General features: G+C 69.4%; 2 protein-coding genes across 4 annotated transcripts; both read right to left on the minus strand.

Annotated features, from left to right (window-relative positions):
* Positions 1 to 1457: 1457 nt before the first annotated feature.
* On the minus strand, positions 1458 to 13046 carry ERCC2 (ERCC excision repair 2, TFIIH core complex helicase subunit). 2 transcript variants are annotated; one of them, XM_063321595.1, is made up of 23 exons: positions 12984 to 13046; positions 12018 to 12117; positions 11850 to 11927; positions 11710 to 11772; positions 11511 to 11624; positions 11312 to 11428; positions 10118 to 10234; positions 9882 to 10005; positions 9680 to 9776; positions 9419 to 9552; positions 8499 to 8667; positions 7683 to 7801; positions 7509 to 7578; positions 7325 to 7394; positions 6674 to 6775; positions 6502 to 6565; positions 5642 to 5763; positions 5443 to 5535; positions 5281 to 5353; positions 4716 to 4786; positions 2779 to 2922; positions 1668 to 1811; positions 1458 to 1573 (listed from the first exon to the last, which is right to left on the minus strand). In XM_063321595.1, exons 1-23 carry the CDS (start codon positions 12986 to 12988, stop codon positions 1481 to 1483), a joined length of 2283 nt encoding a protein of 760 aa, XP_063177665.1. In that variant the 5' UTR covers positions 12989 to 13046; the 3' UTR covers positions 1458 to 1480. The 2 variants fall into 2 exon arrangements, 1 of the variants encoding a protein (XP_063177665.1); XR_010069246.1 differs by lacking the exons at positions 1458 to 1573; positions 1668 to 1811; positions 2779 to 2922; ... (2 more) ...; positions 5443 to 5535; positions 7325 to 7394 and having other exon boundaries at positions 5688 to 5763.
* A 383-nt stretch (positions 13047 to 13429) lies between these two features.
* Positions 13430 to 16456, minus strand: LOC134509113 (delta-like protein 3). 2 transcript variants are annotated; one of them, XM_063321594.1, is made up of 4 exons: positions 15549 to 16456; positions 14299 to 14746; positions 13683 to 13767; positions 13430 to 13541 (listed from the first exon to the last, which is right to left on the minus strand). In XM_063321594.1, the coding sequence occupies exons 1-4, from the start codon at positions 16381 to 16383 to the stop codon at positions 13536 to 13538; spliced, it is 1374 nt and encodes a 457-aa protein (XP_063177664.1). In that variant the 5' UTR covers positions 16384 to 16456; the 3' UTR covers positions 13430 to 13535. The 2 variants fall into 2 exon arrangements, with proteins under 2 accessions (XP_063177664.1, XP_063177663.1); XM_063321593.1 differs by having other exon boundaries at positions 13683 to 13770.
* Positions 16457 to 16490: the final 34 nt, after the last annotated feature.

Consider the following 16490-nt stretch of genomic DNA (forward strand, 5'->3'; position numbering starts at 1 on the left):
CGGGTGTCCGCTGGGCGCCCGGCCCGGCACCTGCCGCCCCCCCCGGCCCCCCCGGGGACCCCTCCGAGACCCCCTCGGACCCCTCAATACACACGGACAACCCCCCCCCTCCCGGGTTACCCCGGACCCCCCCAACACCCCCTGCACCGGGCTCCCCCCCTCCGGCTCTGCGCAGCCCCACGGCGCTGTGGGGCTCCCCCACTGCCCCCCCCCTGCACCCCCCCACTGCCTCACACCCCCACCCCACCCCCCCCCCCCGGACACACTGCACATTGCGGGGCCGTGGGTCCCATGGGTCAGTGCCGTGGGTCCCATGGGGGGCTGTGGGTCAGTGCCGTGGGTGCTGTGGGGCAACCTTGACACCCCCCCCCCCCGAGTTGGCCCTCCAGGCTCTGGCTGCAACTTGCGGGGGGGGGGTCAGAATCCGTCCTGGGGTGGGGGGGGTGCACCCCCAAACCCCCCCTGACACCCCAAACCCCCCCGTCTCCCTGTGCCCCCAGGGGGTGCTGGGGGGGGGGGGAGTTCCGCGGGGGTCCTGGGGCATGGGGGGTGTCCCCGGGGGGGGGTGACCCCGGGATCCGCTGGATCAGGGCAATTCAAGCCGCCACCCCCCCCCCCCCAACACCCCCCCCCCCCGGGTATTTTTAGGCCGGATCCTGTTACCTGCCGGCTCCAGTGTCGGGGGCGGGGGGCGCACACACCACCCCCCCACACCCCCAGGGGGACCCATGGGGGGCCCGGGACGGACGCGGGGAGGGGGGCACCAAGGGGGCGTCACCCCCCCCCCCCCCCCCCCCCCCAAAATGCCAGCCGCCACCGGGGAAAACTGAGGCACAGACAGGATGGGGGGGGGGGTCCGTGTGGGGCTGGAGGGGCTGAGTGCCCTGGGGGGGGGGGGGGGGGGGGAGGAACACGACGGGGGGGGACATGGGGTGACCTCAGGAATGGTGTCCCAGGGGACATGGGGGACCCCAGGGGGCACAGGTGACACTGGGGACATGGGGGACCCCGGGATGGGGGGAGTTTTGGGGGAGGGGGGGTTCGCAGGGGACACAGGGGTGACACTGGGGATGGGGCCCCAGGGGACACACTGGGGGACATGGGGGGGGGGGCCGGGGGGGGGGCCGGGGGCGGTCCCAGGGGTGCCCCTGGGCGCAGGCGGGTGAATCAGGTGCAGTGACACGGGGGGGGGGGAGGGTCCGTTTATTGGGGGGGGGGTTTACAAAAATGAGGAGAATGGAGGAGTCCTGGAACAGTGGGGGGAGGGGGGCGTCCAGACACCCCCCCCCCCCCTTGACCGTGGGGAGGGGGGGTGTCCAGACCCCACTTTGGGGGGGGGTCCCAACCCCCAATTGCTCCCCCTCCTCCCCCGAGGGGATGGGGGGGGGTGTCCATGGGGGGCTGGGGCGGGGGGGGGGGGGGGGGAGTGTCCATGGGGGTGACACTTCCCCCCCCCCCCAAATAACGCCCCCCCCCTCGCTCAGAGCTGGCGGGCGAGCTGCTGCACGCGCTGCTGCGTCTCCTCCGACTGCAGCTGCTCCAGCGTCAGCAGCGACAGCCCCAGCTGCTCCCCCTGCGGCACGGAGGGGACGGGGCGGGGGGGGTCAAGGGGGGGGTCCCTGTGCCCGGGGCCGGGATGGGGGGGGTGGGGGGGTGTCCACGGTTACCTGTGGGAAGGGCTGGGCCATCTGGCGCAGGAAGAACTTGGCCACCTGCAGGGCCTCGTCCACCGTCAGGTTGAGGTTGGCGTCGGGGAGGTGATCCTGGATCCAGCGCGGCAGCTTCCCCCGCTTGTCCGCCCGGGCGAAGCGCTGGGGGAGAGGGAACAAGGGGCGGGGGGGGGGGGGGGCATCAGGACAAAATTGGGGGGGGGGGGGGAAATCGCCCCCCAAACCCGCTCGTCCGCAAGGGAGAAGCATCGTGGGGGCGGGAAATGAGCCCAAAATGGGGAAAAAAATCACCCCCAAAACTGTTTGTCCGCCTGGGCGAAGTGCTGGGGGGGCGTGGGGGGCAAAATGGGGGGGGGATCCCCCCCCCCCCCCAAAAACCCGCTCGTCCGTAAGGGAGAAGCGGCGTGGGGGGGGGGAAAGCGGGGCAAAATGACCCCAAAACAGGGGGAAAATTGCCCCAAAAGAGGGGAAAATCGCCCCAAAACAGGGGAAAATCGCCCCAAAACCGGGGAAAATCGCCCCAAAACCTGCTTGTCAGCCTGTAAGAAGCGCTGGGGGGGGGGGGGGGCGGGGGGATGGGGGGAGGCGCCAGCCCAAAATGGGGGGGGAAATTGCCCCAAAACCCCCTTGTCCACCCGTGCGAAGTGATGCCGGGGGGGCGCGGGGGTGGGAAGCTGGGGTGGAAGTGTGGGGCTGCCCCCAAAGCCGGGGAATTCGCCCCAAAGCGGGGGGTTTGACCCCCAAAACGGAAGATTTCACCCCAAAGCGGGGGGTTTGGCCCCAAAGCAGAGGGCCTCGCCCCGAAGCGGGGTGTTTGGCCCCAAAGCAGGGGGATTTCACCCCGCAGCGGGATGTTTGCCCCTAAAGCGGAGGATTTTGCCCCAAAGCAGGGGGATTTCACCCCGCAGCGGGATGTTTGCCCCCAAAACGGAGGATTTCGCCCCAAAGCAGGGTGTTTGCCCCCACAGTGGGGTGTTTCACCCCAAGGCGGGGGGTTTTGGCCCCACAGTGAGGTGTTTCACCCCAAAGCGGGGGGATTTTGCCCCAAAACGGAGCATTTCACCCCAAAGCCGAGGGGGGGGGGGGTCTGGCCCCGCAGCGTCCCCACCTTGTCGGCGAAGAGCATGATGCCGTAGTCGCTCTTGCCGCGCAGCGCCCGCCCCACGCACTGCGCCGCCTGCCGCATGGCGTCGAAGGTGAGGAAGTCGTTCTCCCGCAGCTGGAACTGCTCCCGCAGGTACTGCAGCCGCGCCTGGGGACATCGGGGACATCGGGGACACGATGGGGACAGGGGACACTGGGGACATAGGGGGGGACACTGGGGACATGGGGACACCAGGGGACATGGGGACACCAGGGGACACAGGTCCTGCAGCCGCGCCTGGGGACATCGGGGACACGATGGGGACAGGGGACACTGGGGACACAGGGGGGGACACTGGGGACATCGGGACACCAGGGGACACAGGTCCTGCAGCCGCACCTGGGGACATCGGGGACACGATGGGGACAGGGGACACTGGGGACATGGGGACACCAGGGGACACAGGTCCTGCAGCCACGCCTGGGGACATTGGGGACATCGGGGGGACATAGGGGACACTGGGGACATCGGGGACACTGGGGACATGGGGACACCAGGGGACACAGGTCCTGCAGCCGCACCTGGGGACACGGGGACATTGGGGGGACATCGGGGACACTGGGGACATGGGGACACCAAGGGACACAGGTCCTGCAGCCGCGCCTGGGGACATCGGGGACACGATGGGGACAGGGGACACTGGGGACATGGGGACACCAGGGGACACAGGTCCTGCAGCCGCGCCTGGGGACACTGGGGACATGATGGGGACAGGGGACACTGGGGACACCGGGGGGGACACTGGGGACATGGGGACACCAGGGGACACAGGTCCTGCAGCCGCGCCTGGGGACATCGGGGACACGATGGGGACAGGGGACACTGGGGACATGGGGACACCAGGGGACACAGGTCCTGCAGCCAAACCTGGGGACATTGGGGACATGATGGGGACAGGGGACACTGGGGACATGGGGACACCAGGGGACACAGGTCCTGCAGCCACGCCTGGGGACATTGGGGACATCGGGGGGACATTGGGGACACTGGGGACATCGGGGACATGGGGGGGACATCGGGGGCAGGGGACACTGGGGACATGGGGGGGACACTGGGGACACCAGGGGACACAGGTCCTGCAGCCGCGCCTGGGGACATTGGGGACATCGGGGGGACATTGGGGGGACATTGGGGACACTGGGGACATCAGGGACATGGGGGGGACATTGGGGGCAGGGGACACTGGGGACATGGGGGGGAGATGGGGGACATTGGGGACATGGGGGACACGAGAACATTGGGGACACTGGGGACATGGGGGACATTGGGGACATTGGGGACATGGGGGACACAGGTCCTGCAGCCACGCCTGGGGGACATCGGGGGGACACTGGGGACAGGGGACACTGGGGACATGGGGACACCAGTCCTGCAGCTGCCCCTGGGGACATGGGGACACTGGGGACATAGGGGGGACACTGGGGACATCGAGGACACTGGGGACATTGGGGGGGACACTGGGGACATGGGGGACACAGGTACTGCAGCTGTGCCTGGGGGGGACAGGGGACATGGGGGACACTGGGGACATGGCGGGGAGATGGGGGCCATTGGGGACATGAGAACATTGGGGACACTGGGGACATGGGGGACATGGGGGACATGGGGGACACAGGTACTGCAGCCATGCCTGGGGGGGACAGAGGACATCCGGGACATGGGGGACACTGGAGACATGGGGGACATGGGGACACCGGGGGACATCGGGGGCATCGAGGACATGGGGACACCAGGGGACATGGAGGACTTTGGGGACATTGGGGGGACACTGGGGACACAGGCACTGCAGCTGCGCCTGGGGGACATGGGAACATCGGGGACATGGAGGACGTTGGAGACAGGGGACACTGGGGACAGCAGGGGACACTGGGGACAGGAGGGGACGCCCGTGTCCCGCTGACCTTGAGGATGCGGCTCTGGGTGTAGACGTAGGGGACCCCGAACATGACGACGGCCCGGCCGTAGTGATGCACTGGGGGGGGGACACCGAACTGGGGGGGGGGCTCCGACACCTGCCGCCGTGTCCCCCTGCCACCGTGCGTCCCCTCTGCCACCACATCCCCCCCCCCCCGTCACCATGTCCCCAACGTGTCCCCCGGCCACCATGTCCCCCCCGCCACCGCATCCCCCTCCGCCACCTTGTTCCCCCCCCATCACCGTGTCCCCCCCGTCACCGTGTCCCCCCCCCCCCCGTCACCTTGTCCCCCCCCATCACCGCATCCCCCCTGTCACCATGTCCTCCCCTGCCACCATGTCCCCTGGCCACCTTGTCCCCCCCCAAGCACCGCATCCCCCCCCCCCATCACCATGTTTTTCCCCCCCCGGCCACCGTGTGTCCCCCCTGTCACCGTGTCCCCCCCCCCGCCATTGCGTCCCCTGGCCACCTTGTCCCCCCCAACCACCGCATCCCCCCCGCCCCCGTCACCGCGTCCCCCTGCCCCGTCACCGCGTGTCCCCCCCCCTCACCGAAGTCGATGCCCTCCGACACTTTGCCGCGGGCCACGGAGAGCAGGATGGCCCCCCGGCCGTTCTCGCAGGCCTGGCAAGAGAAGCCACTGCTGTCACCTGCCGGGGGCCGGGGACACGACACACCCACGGTGACACCCCCCCGGGGACACCCCCACCCACCTCCTGGTACTTCTCCAGGGCCACGGAGGTCTCGGCGCCGTCCTGCGTCTCGATGAAGATGAGCTTGTTGCGCTGGATGTTCTCCAGGATGCCCTGCCGTGGGGCGGGGGGGGGTTAAGGGGGGGTTAAGGGGGGGGGCTGGGCTGGGGGGGGGTCTGGGCGGAGGGGGACGGGGTCGGGGACGGCGCTGGGGACGTACCTGCTCGTACCAGGAGGCCACGATGTTCTCCATGTACTGGTAGCTGGTGAAGAAGGCGACGAGGCCGTCGGGGACAACGGCCGACAGCTCCAGCAGCAGGTTCCCGTAGTTGCGGATGACGGCTTTTGGGGGGGGGTTGGGGTGGCACCGTGTCCCCTCAACGGTCCCCAGCTTGTCCCCAGCCCCCACCCCCCGGGCACGCCCCCGGCCCCACAACCAACCTCCCTCCCCAGCCCCATAACCCTGTCCCCATCCCGTTCCCAAGCCCCATATCCCCCTGTCCCTGTCCCCTCCTCAGCCCCATGACGCCATCCCTGTCCCCATCCCTGTCCCCCCCAGCCCCACAACCCCATCCCTGTCCCCCCCAGCCCCATAACCAACCACTCTATCCCCATCCCTGTCCCCCCCAGCCCTACAACCCCATCCCTGTCCCCCCCAGCCCCATAACCAACCACTCTATCCCCATCCCTGTCCCCCCCAGCCCCATAACTCCATCCCTGTCCCCAAGTCCCATATCCCCTGTCCCCTTCCCTGTCCCCATCCCTGTCCCCCCAGCCCCATAACTCCATCCCTGTCCTCCCAGAGCCCCACAACTTCATCCTTGTCCCCATCCCTGTCCCCTTCCCAAGCCCCACATCCCCCTGTCCCCATCCCTGTCCCCTCCCCAGCCCCATAGCGCCACGCCTGTCCCCTTCCCTGTCCCCGTCCCTGTCCCCCCATCCCCATAACTCCATCCCTGTCCCCCCAGAGCCCCACAACTTCATCCTCGTCCCCATCCCTGTCCCCTTCCCAAGCCCCACACCCCCCTGTCCCCATCCCTGTCCCCTCCCCAGCCCCACAAGCCCATCCCCGTCCCCTACCGATGTCCTCGCGCGTCTCGAACTTGGAGCTGATGGCCACCTGGTCATTGCCCCGACCCACGATCTGTGAGGGACGGCGGGGGGGGGACGACACATTGGTGACTTGGGGGGTCCCCGCCCCCCCGCCCATAGCCCCGGGGGAAGGTGGGGGGGATGCGTCCCCCCAACTCACCATGGGGCACAGGCAGGTCCGGGCCAGCGTCATGGTGAAGGTGGCCATGGTGACGGGGCGGAAATCCAGGATTTTAGGGTAAATTTCCAGCGGGGACAGCGTCTGGCGGGGGGGACACAGAGGGGACAGGGTCACCCCGATGGGGATGTCGGGGGGGGACACTGCGGGACACGGTAAGGGGGGACACAGGGACAGGGTAGGGGGGACATGGGGGACACACAAGGGACACTGTAGAGACATGGAGGGGGGGAAAAGGGAAGGGGGGACATGGGGGGACACGGGGACAGAGAGGGACATGGGGGACATGGAGGGACACGGGGGGACACAGGGGACATGAGAGACATGGGGGACACATGAGGGACATGGGGGAACATAGGGAACACGGAAGGACACGGGGGACACGGTGGGACATGGGGGGACATGAGAGACATGGGGGACACATGAGGGACATTGGGGACACAGAGGGACATGGAGGGACACGGGGGGACATGGGGGACCACAGAGGGACAGGAGAGGACACGGGGGACACAGGGGGACACGGAAGGACACGGGGGACACGGGCGACAAGGTATGGGGGGACATGGGGGACACAGGACACATGGGGGACATGGTAAGAGGGATGTGGGGGACACGGGGGACACGGGGACTCACCCCTGACGTGATGATGACGGACTGGAAGCGCTCGAAGACGGGTTTGATGGCGATGGAGGCGTCCATGCAGCTGTTGGGGGGGGGGGGACACACAGCACCGGGGTGACGCTGCCACCGCCCCCCACCTCCCTGTGTCCCCCCCCCCCCCCCCCGGGTGTCCCTGTGTCCCCCCCGGTGTCCCCACCTGAAGTGCAGGACGGGGTTGGGGATGGTGGGGGTCCTGTCGTCGAAGGGCTCGATGATGATGGTGAAACCTGAAGGGAGGGAGGGGGAGACACAAAATTGAGGTGGGGGGGACACCCCCTCCCCGGGGACTGTCCGTCCCCCCCCCTCCCCGTCCCCCCCGGGGGGGGCCCACCCTTGGCGTAGGTGCTGACGAGGGTGGCGAAGTTGGCGACGAGGGTGATGGCGGAGAAATCGGCCACGTCCGTGATCTCCAGCGTCCGCAGCAGCGAGTGCAGGCGCTCGGCGCAGAACCTGGGGGGGGACACGTCACCTGGGGGGGGACACACACATCGCCTGGGGAGGGGGGGGGGGAACATGTCGCCTGGCGGCGGGACACAGCACCCTGGGGGCGGGGGGGACATGTCAGCTGAGGGGGGGAGAGACATCGCCTGGAGAGGGGGACGCAGCATATCGGGGGGGGCACGGCACCGGGGGGGGGGGACACAAGTCACGTGGCGGGGGGACACGTCACCTGGGGGGGAATATGTCACCTGGGGGGGGGAACCATGCCACCTGGTGGGGTACACAGCACCTTGGGGGGGTGACACATGTAACCTCGGGGGGGGGGGACACACATCGCCTTGAGGGGGGGACACAGCACCTGGGGGGGGGACACAGCACCTGCGGGGGGGACATGTCACCTGGAGGCGGGGGGGGGGGCAACAGAACCTTGGCGGGGGGGACATGTCACCCTGGGGGGGGACACGTCACCTGGTGGTGGGACACAGCACCTGGTGTGTGGGGGGGTGTCACAGACCACCCTGGGGGGGGAAAAAGCACCCTGGGGGGGGCACAGATAACCCTGGGGGGGGGCAAAGCACCCTGGGAGGGTCACAGTCCACCTCGGGGGGGGCCACAGCCCCCCGGGAGGGACGTGTCCCCCCAGATGCCACGTCCCCTGGGGGCGGGGGCTGCGTCCCTTGGCCGGGGGGGGGGGGCACAGACTCACCGCAGGGGCTTGCGCTCGATGCAGACCTTCTCGTAGAGGTCGCGCAGGAAGGCGGGGGGGCTCTCCTGCACCACGCGCGGCCCCCGCACCCGCGCCCGCAGGTAGGACACCAGCCGCTTCAGGAACCCCACGAAGTGCTCGGCCGTGCGGATGCTGCCAGGAACCGCCTCTGGGGGGGGGGGGGGAAGACGACGACACATGGCAGGGGGGGTCAGACGGGGACCCCCCCCCCCCCCAGCACTGCATCCCCACAGGGAGGGGCTGGGTGACCCCCAGGGCTCGGCTGGGGGGGCAACAGAGGCCGGTGTGGGGTTGGGGGCACCCCAAAGGGATCCCAAGGGTTTTTTTTGGGGGGGGTCCCCACATCCAGAAGCGTCTTGGGGACCCCCAGGGCTCGGCTGGGGAGGGAAGATGGGGGGCAACAGAGGCCGGTGTGGGGCTGGGGGCACCCCAAAGGGATCCCAAGGGTCTGGGGGGGGGCGTCCCCACAGCCTGGAGGGTCTCAGGGACCCCCAAACTCGTCCAGAGAGGACATCAGGGGGCACCCCAAAGGGATCCCAAGGGATCTGGGGGGGGAGGTCCCACTGCCAGGATGGTCTCGGGGACCCCCATGCTCAGACACAGTGGAATCAGGGGGCATCCCAAAGGCATCCCAAGGGTTTGGGGGTTCCCCACTGCCAGGAGGGTCTCGGGGACCCCCGCGCTCAGCCAAGGGAGCCCCCCCAAAAGGCTCGGAGGGGGGGGGTCTGCACCCCAAAAAAAGGGCTCAGAACCCCCCCCTCCTCCTCCGGTATGGAAATGGGGGGAAGGGTACCCACAAAAGGGGAGGGGGTATCCCAAAAGGGTGGTGGTGGTGGTGGGGTGTTACCCCAAAATGGGGAGGGGTACCCCACAAAGGGCTTCCCCCCCCCGGGACGCACCCCGCAGCACCTCGTCGGGCAGCACGGGGTTGGCGAGGTAGAGGTCGGTCTCCCGGGCGGCGCCCGCCTCCCGCAGCCCCTCCACCAGGCGCCGGTACTCCTCCGCCAGCCGCCGCGCGTCCGTCTCCTTGATCCTGCCGGGGACGGGGTGGGTGCGCGTGACACGGGGAGTGGCGGGGGGGGGGACGGGACACACACAGGACAAGGAGAGAAGGTGGGGGTGGCGGCGGGGGGGGGACACACACACGGACGCCGCCTCACTTCTGGATGGTGGCCTGGAGCGTGGCCACGTTGGCCTGGCAGCGGTCCAGCGTGCGGCGGGTGATGTTCACCCCCATGGAGTCGATGCAGACGTTGTCTGCGGGGACAACGATGTCGCACTCACACGCACACACCCCGGGGACACCCCAAAAGCGGGTCCAAGCTCGGGGAGGCGGCGGGGGGGGGGGGGGCAGGCACCGACCGATGTTGTGGGCTTCGTCAAAGACCACCACCGACTTCCTGGCCAACTCCTTGGAGACCAGGTCGGCGATCTTGGGGTCCAGCAGGTAGTGGTAGCTGTAGACCACCACGTTGGCGTGCAGGATCTGCCGGGCAGGGGGGGGGGAGGTTTTGGGGACGTTTAGGGGCGTTTAGGGACAGGTGAGCCCCCCCCCCCTCCCAGCAGTCGATCCCCCCCCCCCAGCCTTCCCCCGGTACCGAGTAGCGGGTGAGGAAATAGGGGCACCAGCCCTTCTGGCGGCCGTGGGCCTTCAGGTCGTCCAGGTTGTAGACGCCGTAGGGGATGGGGACCTCGCGCCCGTGGGTGTCGAACTCCTGGGGGGGACACGCGGGAGCAGGGGGATCCCAGGGTGCTGGGGATCCAGTCAGGGAAAGGGGGGGACCCCGGGGGTGCTCAGGAGGTGGGTGGGGAATGGGGGACCCCAGGGTGCCTGGGATGGATCAGGGAATGGGGGGGGGGGGCCCAAGGGGGTTGGGATCCAGTTAGGGAAACTAGGGGACCCCAGGGTGCTGGGGATCCAGTCAGGGAATAGGGGGAACCCCGGGGTGCTCGGGAGACAGATGGGGAATGGGGGGACCTCGGAGTGCCTGGGATCCAGTCAGGGAAAGGGGGGGACCCCAGAGTGCCTGGGATCCAGTCAGGGAAAGGGGGGGACCCCGGGGCGCTGGGGATCCCCAGGGTGCTGAGGATCTTGTTGGGGAAGGGGAGGGCACTGAAGGATGCTGGGGATCCAGTCGGGGAATGGGGGGGGATCCCGGGGTGCTGGGGATCCCCAGGGTGCTGAGGATCTTGTTGGAGAAGGGGAGGGCACTGAAGGATGCTGGGGATCCAGTCGGGGAAAGGGGGGGGACCCCGGGGTGCTGGGGATCCCCAGGGTGCTGAGGATCTTGTTGGGGAAGGGGAGGGCACTGAAGGATGCTGGGGATCCAGTCGGGGAATGGGGAGGGATCCCGGGGTGCTGGGGATCCCCAGGGTGCTGAGGATCTTGTTGGGGAAGGGGAGGGCACTGAAGGATGCTGGGGATCCAGTCGGGGAATGGGGGGGGATCCCGGGGTGCTGGGGATCCCCAGGGTGCTGAGGATCTTGTTGGGGAAGGGGAGGGCACTGAAGGATGCTGGGGATCCAGTCGGGGAATGGGGGGGGATCCCGGGGTGCTGGGGATCCCCAGGGTGCTGAGGATCTTGTTGGGGAAGGGGAGGGCACTGAAGGATGCTGGGGATCCAGTCAGGGAATGGGGGGATCTGGATGGGGAACAGGAGCACCCGGAGCTGCTGGGGTCACCCCAGGACACCCAGGAGCCTTTGTGGGGGCAGCCGGGGGTCCCCAGGTGCCGTCAGGACCCCCGGGTGCCCGTGAAGGGGGGTGGATCCCTGTGGGGGTGGATCCCTGACCTCGAAGAAGCGGCAGGCAGGCAGGGATCGGTCGCGCTGGTGCCGGGCCCGCACGTAGGAGGCCGTCAGGCTCAGGCAGCGGCTGTCCACCTCCTTCCCGAAGCGCAGCGAGGACACCTGTGCCCCCCACGGCACCCCGGCGTCACCCCCGCGTCCCCAGGGGATCTCCCCGCCGGATCCCACCCGATCCCCCGCCCACCTCGGGGTGGATGCAGAGGTTCTTCCTGGAGCTCAGCGCCAGCCCCAGGAACGGCACCTTCTCCCCCAGCTCCTTCTCGTAAAAATCCATCAGCTTCCGCAGCTCCTCGATCACCTGCGGTGGTGGGGGATCTCAGGGGGGATCCCTTGGGATCCCCGCCGGGATCTGCTCCCCGCCTCCCCTTCCCCCAGCTCCGCACCTTCTCGATCTCCGGCACCGTGCGGGAGCAGTAGATGAGTTTGGTGACGTCCAGCGGATGGGCCTGGGGAGAGATGGGGGGAGACGCTGGGATCTGTGGGCATCTGTGGGAATCTGCTGGGATCGGGTGCCGGCACTCACCCGCTGGTAGGCGACGATGAGCGACAGCAGTGACACCGTCTTCCCGGTCCCCGAGGGCATCTCCAGGACACCGTGTCCCTGCCGAGAGCCGCCGTGTCACCCCTGCGGGGGCGTCCCCGGGGGCGGGTGGATCCCAGCCCGCTGGGGAGCACCCGATCCCACCCCTACCTTGGCGTCCAGGGTCCTCTTGAGCTCCAGCATGTAGGAGAACTGCTCGGGGTAGATGTAGTCATAGGGGAAGTAGACCAGGAGCCCATCGATGTTGAGCCTGCGGAGGGGACGGGAGAAGGAGGATCCCCCCGAGGGATCCCACCAGATCCCGCCACGGGCTGATCTCTCCTCAGCCCAGCCCCACCCAGCAGATCTGGTGGGTGACGGGGGCAGCGGGATCCGGCGGGGGGGAAACCCCTGCCGGTCTCAGCTCTCCATTGCTGCCCCGGCAGGGATCCGCTCTGCTGCCAAGGCTGGATTGCCAGGGATCCCGTCCCTCCCGTGGGACCAGCAACCCCTGGGATCCACCAGCATCCCCGCCCTCCCATGGGCTTGACAACCCCCGGGATCCACAGGGACCGTGGATCACCCATGGGCCTGGTAACCCCCGGGATTCACTGGGATCCCAGCCCTCCTGCGGGTCAGGCAGCCCCCGGGATCCCGGCCCTCCTGTGGCACCGGCACCACACGGGATCCACTGGGATCCTGGCCCTCCTGTGCGCTTGGAAGCCCCTGGGATCCACCGGGACCGTGGATCACCCATGGGCCTGGTAAACCCCGGGATTCACTGGGATCCCAGCCCTCCTGCGGGTCAGGCAGCCCCCGGGATCCCGGCCCTCCTGTGGCACCAGCACCACACGGGATCCACTGGGATCCTGGCCCTCCTGTGCGCTTGGAAGCCCCTGGGATCCACCAAGATCATGGACCACCCATGGGCCTGGCACCCCCCGGGATCCACGGAGATCCTGGCCCTCCCACGGGACCGGACCCCTCTGCGATCCACCGGGATCCCGGCCCTCCCGCGGGCTCGGCACCCCCCCGGGATCCCGGCGCTCCCTTGGCCGCCCCCCCCCCGCCGCGATCCCGCCCCCCCGGGATCCCTTCACCGCCCCCTCCCCCGGATCCCCCCGACCCCCCGCTCACTTCATGGCTCCCGCCGCTCCCGCACGCCGCCGGCCCCGCCCCTCCAGTCCCCACCTCGGTCCGCTCCGCCCTCCCATTGGCCGGCGCGCCCCGCCTCTCGCTTACGATTGGCCGCCGGCGCCGCCCATCATCACAGCGTGGGGGTGCGCGGCGGAGGCGGGGAAACCAATCGCCAGCCGACCGCCCAGGGCGGCGAGTTGAGCGCCGAGCCCTGGGGATGGTCCCCGCGCTGGGGCGGTGTCACCCCCCCGTGTCCGTCCCCCCCCACCATGGTCCCCAGGGGGGGTGTCACCCCGCCATGTCCCCCCCCATGCCCCGAGGAACGTGTCCCCCCGTGTCACCCCCCCACGGTCCCCAGGGGGGTGTCCGTCCCCCCCCCTGCGTCCCCCCCTCCCCGTGTCACCCCCCCCCCCCCCAGCAGACGCCAGGACACGGTGACAACGACAAACATCTCAAAGAGCTTTATGGCCCCCCCACAGCCCCTCGGGGCAGTCCCCAAAGGTGGGGGGGGGGGGTCCCGGGGGGGTCCATCGCGGGTCCATCGCTGCAGTGTCACACCTGGGGGGGGAAAGGAGGGTTGGGGGGGGGTGCGGGGCATTTCAGGGGCTGGGGGGGGGTGGAAGGAGGGGATTTGGGGGGCTGAGGGTGGGTTGGAGGGGGGGCATTTGGGGGGGGGCTGGGGTACGGGGTGGGGCTCACCCGGGTGGCCGAGGCCCGCGGTGGCCGCTGGTCCCTACCGGGGGGGCTGGTGGCCGGGGGGGCCGCCGTCTGCGCCGGGCGGCTGCTGCTGTCGAGAGAGCCCGTGAGACCCCCAACATGGGGGGGGGAGACCCCAAATGGGGAAGATCCCCGAAAAGGAGGGGGTGAGACCCTAAAATGGGGGGGCGACACCCCAAAATGACAGGTTGAGACCCCAAAATGAGGGGCAGGGCCCCCCCCGATGAGGTGTGAGACCCCCCAAATGGCACATGACGCCCCCAAAATGAGGGTGTCAGACCCCCAAACAGGGTGTCAGATCCCACAGGGAGACATGGGACCCCCCCAAACGAGGTGCGAGACCCCCAAACAAGGGGATTAGCCCCAAAAGGGGCCTGTACCCCCCAGACCCCCAAAGGGAGGGTGTGAGACCCCCCCAGATGAGGGGGCGAGACCCCCCCAAGCCCCCCCAGACCCCCAAAAAGAGGGTGCGAGACCCCACAAATGAAGTGTGAAACCCCCAAATGAGGTGTGAGACCCCCCCCCCCCCAAACGGAGGGTGTGAGACCCCCCAAAAGGGGGCTGTACCCCCCCCCCAGACCCCCCCCAAACCCCTCACCTCTCCCCCTTCCTCCTCCTCCGGGCCGCCATGGCCAGCCCCAACCCCGGTGCCAGCAGAGCCACCACGGGGAGGGCACAGACCAGCGCCAGGGGGGCCGGCGTGCGGCGGCCGCGGGGGTCCGGTGACGGACCCCCCACCTCCTCCTCGCAACGCACCCCCATAAACCCGGGGGGGCAGGCGCAGACGTGGCCGGAGAAGTGGGTGAAGCAGGTGGCCCCGTGCAGGCAGGGCGCGGAGGCGCAGGCATCGGCGCGGCGGCGGCAGCGGGGGCCGGCGTAGCCCAGGGTGCAGGAGCAGCTGAAGGAGTTGGCGCCGTCCTGGCAGGTGCCCCCGTTGGCGCAGGGGTTGGGGGCGCAGTCGTCGGCGTTCACCTCGCACCGCCGGCCCCAGAAACCCGGCCGGCATTTGCAGAAGGCGCCGCGGCCGAGGTCCCGGCACTGGCCACCTGCAGGGACAGGGATGGGGGGGGGTCAGGGACACCCGAAGGGCACCAGGGGCTGGGACCAAAACGGGACGGGGATGGGGGTCAGGGACCAAAACGGGACGGGAACGGGGGTCTGGGACACCGAAATGTGCCACGGAGGGGGTCAGGGACCAGAATGTGCCGGGGATGGGGGTCTGGGACTCAAAGGGGACAGGGACAGGGGTCTAGGACACCAAAATGTGCCGGGGATGGGGGTCAGGGACACCTAAAGGGGACAGGGACAGGGGTCTAGGACACCAAAAGGGATGGGGATGGGGGTCAGGGACACCCAAAGGGGACGGGGACGGGGCTCTGGGACACAGAAAGGGGTCAGGGATGGGGGTCAGGGACCAAATCGTGCCAGGAACAGGGTCAGTGACACCAAACTGTGCCGGGGAGGGGGTCAGTGATGCCGGATGGTGCCGCAGAAGGGGACAGTGACACCAAACCACACCAGGAAGGGGGTCAGGGTCACCAAACCATGCCGGGGAGGGGGTCAGTGGTGCCGAATGGTCCCACGGAAGGGGACAGTGACACCAAACCACACCAGGAAGGGGGTCAGGGTCACCAAACCATGCCGGGGAGGGGGTCAGTGGTGCCGAATGGTCCCACGGAAGGGGACAGTGACACCAAACCATGGCACGGAGGGGCTCAGGGATGCCAAAAAGTGCCGGGGAGGGGCTCAGGGACACCAAACCACGCCGGGAAGGGGCCTGGGGGTGCCAAACCACATCGGGAAGGGGGTGCGGGACACCGAAGCGCGGCGGGGAGGCGGGGGGCTCACCGTGCAGGCAAAGGTGGTCGGCGCAGCGGTCGGCACGGCGCTCGCAGTTGGAGCCGCGGAAGCCAGGGGGGCAGCGGCAGCTGTAGCCGGCACCGGGAGCCGGGGCGCAGGCGCCGCCGTTGAAGCAGGGACCGAGGGCACAGGGGGACGGCGGCACCTCGGGGAGAGCCCCCGGCAACGCCCATGGCACCCCCGCCACCGCGGCTTCGGGGGCCGCTGCTGCCGGGGCCACCGGGACCAGCGCCGGTGCTTCCAGGGCCACCAGCGGTGCTTCTCTGGCCACCGCCGGTGCTGCTGGTGCCTCTCTGGCCACTGCCGGTGCTTCTCTGGCCACCGCTGGTGCTGCCGGTGCTTCCCTGGCCACTGCCGGTGCTTCTCTGGCCACCGCTGGTGCTGCCGGTGCTTCCAGGGCCACCAGCGGTGCTTCTCTGGCCACCGCTGGTGCTGCCGGTGCCTCTCTGGCCACTGCTGGTGCTCCTCTGGCCACCACCGGTGCTGCCGGTGCTGCCGCTGGTGTTTCTCTGGCCACTGCCAGTGCTTCTCTGGCCACCGCCGGTGCTGCCGGTGCCTCTCTGACCACCACCGGTGCTGCCGGTGCCACCACTGGTGCTTCTCTGGCCACCGCTGGTGCTGCTGGTGGTTCTCTGGCCACCGCCGGTGCCACCGCTGGCACCTCTCTGGCCACCGCCGGTGCTGCCAGTGCTTCCAGGGCCACCACTGGTGGTTCTCTGGCCACCGCCGGTGCTTCTCTGGCCACCACTGGTGGTTCTCTGGCTACTACCGGTGCTGCCGGTGCCACTGCTGGTGCTTCTCTGGCCACCGCCGGTGCTTCCATGGCCACCACTGGTGCCGCTGGTGGCCGCCCCGGGGCGGGGGTGTCACAGCGCAGCCCCGGGGTGTCGCTCCCGTGGCCCTGCGCAGGCAGCGCCGTTACGGGGACGG

This window comes from Chroicocephalus ridibundus, unplaced genomic scaffold (assembly GCF_963924245.1).
Source record: "Chroicocephalus ridibundus unplaced genomic scaffold, bChrRid1.1 SCAFFOLD_69, whole genome shotgun sequence".
In the NCBI taxonomy this organism is placed as follows: Eukaryota; Metazoa; Chordata; class Aves; order Charadriiformes; family Laridae; genus Chroicocephalus; species Chroicocephalus ridibundus.

Coding starts and splice junctions, on each gene's coding strand:
- ERCC2 (XM_063321595.1), bottom strand. Junction 9,777..9,881: donor TGACGAAGCCCACAACATCG/GTCGGTGCCTGC, acceptor TTGTCCCCGCAG/ACAACGTCTGCATCGACTCC. Junction 7,802..8,498: donor ATCGAGCGCAAGCCCCTGCG/GTGAGTCTGTGC, acceptor GTCCCCCCCCAG/GTTCTGCGCCGAGCGCCTGC.
- LOC134509113 (XM_063321593.1), bottom strand. CDS start 16,383: ATGGAAGCACCGGCGGTGGCCAGAGAAGCACCAGCAGTGGCACCGGCA. Junction 14,747..15,548: donor CGACCACCTTTGCCTGCACG/GTGAGCCCCCCG, acceptor CTGTCCCTGCAG/GTGGCCAGTGCCGGGACCTC. Junction 13,771..14,298: donor AGGAGGAGGAAGGGGGAGAG/GTGAGGGGTTTG, acceptor CTCTCTCGACAG/CAGCAGCCGCCCGGCGCAGA.